Genomic DNA, 9,619 nt, shown 5'->3' with positions numbered 1-9,619 from the left:
ATAATCAGTATTTTCTATATCCAACCGTAGTTTATATGTATTATAATCAGTATTTTCTATATCCAACCGTAGTTTATATGTATTATAATCAGTATTTTCTGTATCCAACCGTAGTTTATATGTATTATAATCAGTATTTTCTATATCCAACCGTAGTTTATATGTACTATAATCAGTATTTTCTTATATCCAACCGTAGTTTATATGTATTATAATCAGTATTTTCTTAGTGTTCGGTAATGCAGAAAAGTATCAAACTTTTTTGCTATATAACCGTTAACCTTTTTCTAAGACGATCTATCATCATTTGAATCATGAATATTAACCAAGAGCTAACCAGGTCAAATAAGCTACCCAACCGAATAAAAAATAAATACAAGGCTAGTAAGTGCAGTGAATTTGGAAATATAAAATTATGGAAAACCAAGAGTTCAAAACAATTAACCTTTCTAAAGTCCATGAAATAATTTAAATTGATAAATTAACTTAAACTTTTTTCGTCACTGGGGATGAGTACTTTTGCTTGTAATTATTATAATACATATTAAACTGAGATTAGATATATCAAATAATAATTATAATACAGATTAAACAACGGCTAGATATATCAAATAATAATTATAATACAGATTAAACTGAGATTAGATATATCAAATAATAATTATAATACAGATTAAACAACGGCTAGATAGAGCTAATACTACCTATAACACAAATGAAACTGCGGCAAAAAATAACCACAACTGATTATAATACATATAAACTACGGTTGAATACTTTTTATTATACTATTTTATGTCAGTGAATACTCCATTGTTTGTTAAATCAGATCTTTATTTGTCTTTCAAATACATTGAGCCTAGGAAACGTTTGGGAAAACAATACAGTGTCAGCTACATCGTTAATTGTATCTTACGCAAATTAACATATAAATATATACAATTGTATTTGTAGACAAATTGAGAAGTTCTTAGATATGTTGACAATAATATTTATAATTTCTCGTACTATTTATCAATAATATACTACCAACATGAGTCTTAAAATATATCATTATAAATAATTTTAAATTTGCTAGACAAATAAGGTTTGTTACTCTCCATCTGTGTCTTAAGTGAGAGTCTTGTAAAAATACAATAAAACATTTGACATTTTTCAATTAACAGAAATGCCTAGAAATTTTTAGATGTCTCTTCCTCGATATGATACATATTTAAATACTGAGTAAAATAAACCTCTGATAACTTAATACACTAGAACTGAAACTACAAAATAATTAATAAGTTTGAAGTGTTCCCCATGAACCAGTACTTGGTTTAGGTCTATACTATCCAAATTTTTAAAAACAATATTACATATCAACGAGAATACCTGGGTGTGTGTTCTTATATTAACATAACTGCTTTCCATAAAGTCAATTATGACGCACAATTACAACTTTTTTTTCGGCTTCAGCAATAAATATAAATTCCAAATTTTTTTATAGTAACGTTTCCAAAGAAAAACACAGACAAACATAAATAAATAACATTTAAGATGAATACATTAGATTCTCTATGATTTACAGCAAATTTGTATATTTTTCTTTTGTAAGATTTATAAATAACGAAATGAAGGATTCTAAAGAACACCCGTTTTAAACTATTTTTTTTTGCAGAGTAAGGGTGATAATTGAATATTAGAAACTGTTGTTTTCATTGAGCTTGATTGGTGCTTTGTGCTGGACTGTATATTTCAATCGCTCTAACAAAATTGGGTAAATATATAGTTCAGCTATATCAGTAATGATAATTCTTTGCGTATTAAAGTTTTGATCCTTATAAGATAAGAAAGTAACAGAAAATAGGTGCTTTGTGTAACATAAGGGAAAGAGTCGACATTGTAGTCCATTGGTTTTACTGAATAAAGATTCAAGCGCATATAAGCTATATGTTTCGTCTGGAGTATTTTGTTTGGTTTCTTTAACAATGATTTAGAAACTAAAGTAAAATCTATATTTGCAATGAAGTAAAAAGCTACACATACTTTAACAATATGTGTAGCTTTTTACTTCATTGCAAATATAGATTTTACTTTAGTTTCTAAATCATTGTTAAAGTATGTGTAGCTTTTTACTTCATTGCAAATATAGATTTTACTTTAGTTTCTAAATCAAATGTAAAATGTCATTTTTTATTTGTATGGCGTAATATATTGTCTCTCTCTCTCTGACAGAATTTGAGGTAAGCCAGATTTTGAACCAAAAAAAAAAGAACGTTTACATATATTTCCAAGTTATAGACTATAACAACTCACCGAGTAATACATAGATTTAAGATCAGTCACAATTGCAATAACCACTGAACTGAAATTGACATTATAGCAAGATACAGTATGAAAATGAACACAGCAACCACAGTCTTTAAATATCACTTGAAACGAGACGAGGCATTGATGTAACAGTAAATGTAAACGGAAGGCATCAGTTTGATATTAGCTGCGATATATTATGTTTATAATAACACTTCACCAATGCTAATTCAAGGTTTCTTTATCTTATAATCAGTTAATTGACACATACAATTCCATTTCCTAGTGCCAGGTTCAGAAGAAACAGGATTATTAATATTTTAATGTCACAACAACTTCGCTCTGCTCCACCTGTATCAACTGAAAAAAAAAAGAAAACATTAAAATACGAAAAACACAAAATTTTATATTTCAACGGCTTAAAATATCATTTCATGTTGTCTCACAATACATATTCAAACATATTTTTTCTGGTGGAGTTTTCATAGTTAATGTGGTTAAGATAAGCCCACGTCTTTTCTAGCTTTTTAAGGATTGCTTAACAAAATAATTTTATTTGAAATATCCATTAAAAACGTGGTATATCTTGCAACATTTCAATTTATTTACAGAAGAACGTTATATACAATATAAGATAGAGAAGAAACCTTGAAAGATAAAAATAAGCCTAATGTTGAATAGCGCTTAGAATTCATTTTTATCTAATAGATTTTCCTTCCATTATATTCCTCGGGAGATATGTAAAACTAAGTTATCTTCGTACTATTGGCAGTATCAAAACTACGAAACAATCTCCTTTCGTCCGAGGAATACGGAGATGTGTAAAACTAAGTTATCTTCGTACTACTGGCAGTATCAAAACTACGAAACAATCTCCTTTCGTCCGAGGAATACGGAGATGTGTAAAACTAAGTTATCTTCGTACTACTGGCAGTATCAAAACTACGAAACAATCTCCTTTCGTCCGAGGAATACGGAGATATGTAAAACTAAGTTATCTTCGCACTATTGTCAGTATCAAAACTACGAAACAATCTCTTATTTGAGAATAATTCAACAGCGTTGCTTGTTTAATTTCAGAGGTGATTTGTGGAATTTGCAGCTGTAAAAACTTCGTTTTCGAGTAGCCTATAAATAATGTATTAGCATACAATAGCTCTTCATTAATAAAACATAATATTTTATGCTTGTCTTCGATTTTTTTCATCACGAAACTACTGGTCTGAGATCTTTATATTAATTCCATATAACCTTTACTTCTAGGAAGTTTGGTCCGCACTGCTATGTACTAGCACTCGGTCGTTTTTACTTCGATACAGATCTCTGAATGTGAGTGGGCGTATCATAATTTTTTGTTTGGTGATTAGGGCGTTCGACTCGTAAACTGCGGATCGAGAGTCCGAATCCCTTTCTCCGAACATGCTCGGTCTTTCAGTCTTTGGGGACGTTATATTGTGAAGATCAGTCCCACTATTTATTGGTAAAAGGGTAGCTCATGACTAACTGACTTCCCTCTAGTCTATCACTGCTAATTTGGGGAGGCTATCGCGAATAGCTCTCGAGTAGTTTTGCGCGAAATTCAAACCAAAACCAAACTATTCTTTCAGCGCCTAGCTTTACCTTAAGTGTTTTACCACAATCAGTGTCTGTAGACATTACCTTTCAGGACAGCTTCCACTTATTCTGCTTAATTTTAATGGCATCTTCTGCTTCCAGTCAAAATAAACTTTAAGTGAATAAAACATCCACAAATACTTTATAAAAAATCAACATCCCAATCTCAGATAATCCTTATTGAAATGTGTCCTACAAAAATGCGTATGGTTTTTGTCAGTAAGTGAAAAAAGTGTATTGAAATCAATAACGTAATTCCGTATAAATATGAAAGACCCAAGGAGACTCAGGTAGTCCATATAATGAGCTTGTGACATTTAATTAACGAAAGTAATACATCTTTTAAACCAAAAACAAAGATACTTTTTCACATTTTTCGAAAACATTTGTTTAGCTTATCATCAAGCAGAATGAAAGCAGACGAAACAATAATATATTGTTGACTGGTCTACTTTGATTCTCCCTAATGATGACTTGAACAAACGTGGTCGAAACATGAAGCAAAATATAACTGGTTTGAAACGATAAAAAAAATTGTAGTTTCAAAATTGTATTAATTTATGAAATATATATATATAATAATTGTCAGCTCAATTTTAGAGAAATAATATTTGAATTAAGCTATTAGATTAGACGATGTAATGTTGAGGCTGAGTCATTATCAAGATGAAGTAGCAAGGATAAGCTAATTAATCCGATTCTCTTAAAGATTTGTAACATTTCAATCGGGAAAATATACGAATTCTTGAACTCAAAACGTCACATAACATTTTGACGAACTTGCAGGACTCTACTTCTTTACAATGCCCCCAGTGGCACAGCGGTACGTCTGCGGACTTACAACGCTAGAATCCGGGTTTCGATACCCGTGGTGGGCAGAGCACAGATAGCCCATTGTGTAGCTTCGTGCTTAATTACAAACAAACAAACAAACTTATTTACAGAAAACGTTTTCTCTCAACAAAAACAGGCTCATTTTCAAGAATAAAAAGCTGGAATAAAAAACTCATATGATTTTATTCATGTATTCACTAGTAACGTCTTGCACATCGCAACAATCGTGAGTAGAACGTTGCGTCCAGATGTTGTTGCCTTAGAAAATATTATTTTACAAGTATAAATATAGTACCAAAAGTCCTACTAAAACTTTAAAAGTGATGAGGAGTAGTGAAGGCACATCAATAACAACAGTATATTTTTTCCGCTGGACATATTTCTATGTTGTATTGGAAAACTTTTTCAAGATGGAAACCGATCAATACATAGGCTTACATAAACTTATTGTTAGAAGGGATCTACTTCAAGGTGATGGCTTTCTTAACTATAGACTTTTATTGCTATCGTAACGAAAATCAATAGCCCATTCAAATATACATCTTAATTATGATGTCTAAAGTAGAAAAAATTCCCATTAAAGCAGTGTCGAACTAAATTACTGGTCTCAAATTAGATTTATACATGCCTTTGATGGCCATTACTTTTTCCATGGACACCGTTCTAAAGGAAGGAGCGTCAGCAGACACTTCACATCTGTAACTTCCCCCGGTTGACATCTGAACATCTTGAATATACACAACATCTTTGTTGGAGCGGGTGAACTGAAATACGAAACGTATTTATTTTTAGTAGCGTTTTCCAAATCATTTCATCATGAAAGGACACAGAAGAAAAGCTTTTTTCACAACTTTTGTATATAATAAACATTGTTCTAGAAGAATTATTTGTGAAAGCTTTATTAAATTATGTTTGCGTTTATTGTTGGACCGTTTATATATATATATATATATATATAACGAACTTATAGTCACTGCTAAGTTGGCATAACAATGTTAATTTATGCCATTGTATATCTAAATTTGAATATTTCATTTGATAGAAATTATTTAAGCTTATAGAAGTAATCAAAACTACACACAAAAAAACAACATATTCTTCTTGTAAAGATCTTGAAAATTTATTTGTAATTAATCTTCAAGTCGCCTCTTTAGTACGTTAAAATTTTGTGGTTCATGATTTACCAACTGTACTTGCAACTAATAATTATTGTTATCAACTCAATGTTTTGTTACTTCGATATGCCAAGTATACTAACGTCAATGTTAATGCCATCTAAGGGAAAGAACTGTCGTTGTGGATCTTCCTTTGGTACGTAGCGAAAAAATTCCAAGTCATCTTTATACCATTTGACGGAATAGAGGCTGTCTTTTTCTAAGTCAAACATACATCCAAGTCGGACTTCCTGCTTCGATTGAACACTCTCAGGTACATCCAGGTATGTGATTCTCAGACCATTCGATACTAAGTAAGAGAAACCAATAAGTATCTGATAAATAAGTAAGAGAAACACATAAATATATGATACATTTAACAAACGTACTTGGAGCATTTATATGAATACCAAAGCTTTAACACAGAACTAACATTTGAATCAAACTCTCTATTTGTTTATTTAAAATAATGATAGCTTTATTCAGCATAACTTAATTTTTGATGGAAGTTTCACCAATAAAACTTTCAATATTCTGTGTGTGTGGCTGGAGTAGTTTTCCATGTTCTTACAAAAATCCTACACGTATATGTTGCTAGCAAAAGTAATCATTGCGAATCCTAACTATAACTAAAACATTTAATTAAATGATCAGTGCAGTTTATAACTTCATGTGGCAACCTTCTTGCAACTTATATGTTAATGAAATAGATCTGAAAAAAAGATTGTCGGTATATTATCATTTGTTACGTATCTATTCAACTTGTGTAGTTGCATTCTTGAATAAACTAAAGTAGTCCTAGCCTCACAGACATTCTTTGCTTTGACACAACATCCTGATCAGTTAAGTTGTATCACATAGAAGAGAAAATTTACTTTGTACGTATGAAATTACACGAAATGAAGTCATATTTAAAGTTCATCGATTTTTTTTGCCTCGTGTATGAACTTACATGAGTTGTCAAAAGTTCACAATCGCCGCTTGAAATAATACATCTTCTCTACACGTCTTCGTGTGATGTAAAAAACATATGTAACATCATGATGTATTTGAAAATCATGTCAATGTAGATTAAGTGGTTAGCATTGCATCGTTTTGACACGATGAATCAACGTAATTATAATTGGAGCTCCACTTCGAATGATCAACGGAAATAATTCGAAACGTTGATAGTTTATTATTCGAAATAAGATGTTTGGAAAATTTCCACATCGTCGATTAACTCTTCTTTCTCAATATTTATCTAATAATGCAATACTGTCTTTTTATATATATATATATCGTGTTTCATATCTCACCTCCTCGGTCGACTGAAGATAGTAATGCAGCTGCAGTGCAACAAAGCTGCGTAAATGTGTTTGCCACACGTAATTTCAGATAAAGATGAAAGTATAGAAGAAAAGGTCGAACGGATATATCCTCGCTGTTGACATGCCACTTTGGTGACGTCGATAAATGAAAACCATGGCTATCTCTAGAGGCCTTCAAAAAATATTTTAAGAATATTTTTCTGCCAAGCTGTGAGCTATTTCCAATCTTTTATAAAACTCAAGTAAATCGGATAGATAATGTGTTTGAAGACATTATTGATCTTTTACGGCAGAATAGTACATTTGTTTGTTTGTGACTTTCTTACTCACCTTCCTACATAGTGCACTTCCAGTATCGTGTACATTTGTGTTCTTAACTTGCCCAAGATGTCTAATATGTGTAATGAAATAAATAAATGGTGTATTGTCTTTCTTTATATTTAAGTCTCATTTATCCACGGTTTGATTATCTGAATAATTCTATCATGGAAGAATTCTGTATTTTTGACTGTTTATTTGTTGGTTATGAATTTCGCGCAAAGCTACACGAGGGCAATCTGTGCTAGCCGTCCCTAATTTAGCAGTGTAATTTAGCATTATTATTGAACAAACTAAACGATGGAATCCAGTAAGGGTTGTATGTATGTATGTATGCTGAACATGCTCGTCCCTTCACTACCTAAACGATGGAATCTAGTAAGGGTTGTATGTATGTATGTATGCTGAACATGCTCGTCCCTTCACTACCTAAACGATGGAATACAGTAAGGGTTGTATTATGTATGCTGAACATGTTCGTCCCTTCACTACCTAAACGATGGAATCCAGTAAGGGTTGTATGTATGTATGCTGAACATGCTCTTCCCTTTACTACTTAAACGATGGAATCCAGTAAGGGTTGTATGTATGTATGTATGCTGAATATGCTCTTCCCTTCACTACCTAAACGATGGAATCTAGTAAGGGTTGTTTGTATGTATGTATGCTTAACATGCCCGTCCCTTCACTACCTAAACGATGTAATACAGTAAGAGTTGTATTATGTATGCTGAACATGTTCGTCCCTTCACTACCTAAACGATGGAATCCAGTAAGGGTTGTATGTATGTATGCTGAACATGCTCGTTCCTTCACTACCTAAACAATGGAATCCAGTAGGGGTTGTATGTATGAATGTATGCTAAATATGCTCGTTCCTTCACTTGTGGGCGTTATAATATGATGGCCAATCCTACAAAGAGTATTCTAAGAGTAGGTGGCGGGTGTTGTTGACTAGCTGCCTTCCTTCTAATCTATCATTTTTTTATATTAGGAGCGGCTAGCGCAGATAGCCCCCGAGTAGCTTTGTGTGAAACTCAATCAAAACAAAACAAATAAAATTAGTCGAAATTGGTAAAAACAGAAGAAATGAGTAACATTTTTAGCATTATGATGCTATTCTATATACTTCCCTGTTATATCATTTCAATCTGAGTAACAATATAGAATAATATACCTAGTAGACTTGGAAAATTAATCATTTCCGGATAGTAAATGCTGGGCTTCTAAATATTGATTTATTATTTATTAGAATAAAAATAATAATATATGTATATCTATAACATATTCAGAAACTATTAGAATGAAATGTAGTCTGAGTCGTATCAAAGTGGCTCCGATCTGGAAATTTAGCCAGACATTTCTTTAATAACTCAAAGTCAACCAGCAAATAAAACAACACCAACGTCTGTTACAAGTCTTCTAGATCTTCAGTAATTTCGTTATTGCAGGTTTTATTTGGTCGAGAAACACCCTACAGCTATCAATTAAAAGTCTATACGACTTAGCTGAGTATGAAGCGTTTGATAATTACAGGTTTGAGTAGTTCAAATTCAACGTAAATGTTACTTGTTGGTCGACAGACAGATTTAGTCTCTTAAAGGTATCCTCAGCAGGAAGAAGTCAACATGAGAGACACAAGATGTGTTACAGGCTGAATGTCGTTTATCAACGAGGATACAAGACGTGTTACAGGCTGAATGTCGTTTATCAATGAGGATATAAGACGTGTAACTGGTTGAATGTCGTTTATCAACGAAGGATACAAGACGTGTTACTGGTTGAATGTCGTTTATCAACGAGGATACAAGACGTGTTACTGGCTGAATGTCGTTTATCAACGAGGATACAAGACGTGTTACAGGCTGAATGTCGTTTATCAACGAAGATACAAGACGTGTTACACGCTGAATGTCGTTTATCAACGAGGATACAAGACGTGTTACTGGTTGAATGTCGTTTATCAACGAGGATACAAGACGTGTTACACGCTGAATGTCGTTTATCAACGAGGATACAAGACGTGTTACTGGTTGAATGTCGTTTATCAACGAGGATACAAGACGTGTTACACGCTGAATGTCGTTTATCAACGAGGAC

General features: G+C 32.3%; 1 protein-coding gene across 1 annotated transcript in view; it reads right to left on the bottom strand.

The window, feature by feature from the left end:
• Positions 1-2,032: 2,032 nt before the first annotated feature.
• Positions 2,033-9,619, bottom strand: part of LOC111089319 — an 18,429-nt gene continuing 10,842 nt past the window's right edge. Inside the window, exons 2-4 of the mRNA XM_022401595.1 lie at positions 5,996-6,201; positions 5,366-5,501; positions 2,033-2,649 (exon numbers count right to left, since the gene is read on the bottom strand). Coding sequence (XP_022257303.1) covers positions 2,546-2,649; positions 5,366-5,501; positions 5,996-6,201 — 446 coding nt within the window. The 3' untranslated portion in view covers positions 2,033-2,545. The remainder of the gene's footprint in view (positions 2,650-5,365; positions 5,502-5,995; positions 6,202-9,619) is intronic.

Source organism: Limulus polyphemus, unplaced genomic scaffold (assembly GCF_000517525.1).
Source record: "Limulus polyphemus unplaced genomic scaffold, Limulus_polyphemus-2.1.2 Scaffold5880, whole genome shotgun sequence".
Lineage (NCBI taxonomy): Eukaryota > Metazoa > Arthropoda > Merostomata > Xiphosura > Limulidae > Limulus > Limulus polyphemus.
Note: the sequence above shows the minus strand (reverse complement) of the source record. Positions and strands in the feature narration are given on the sequence as shown.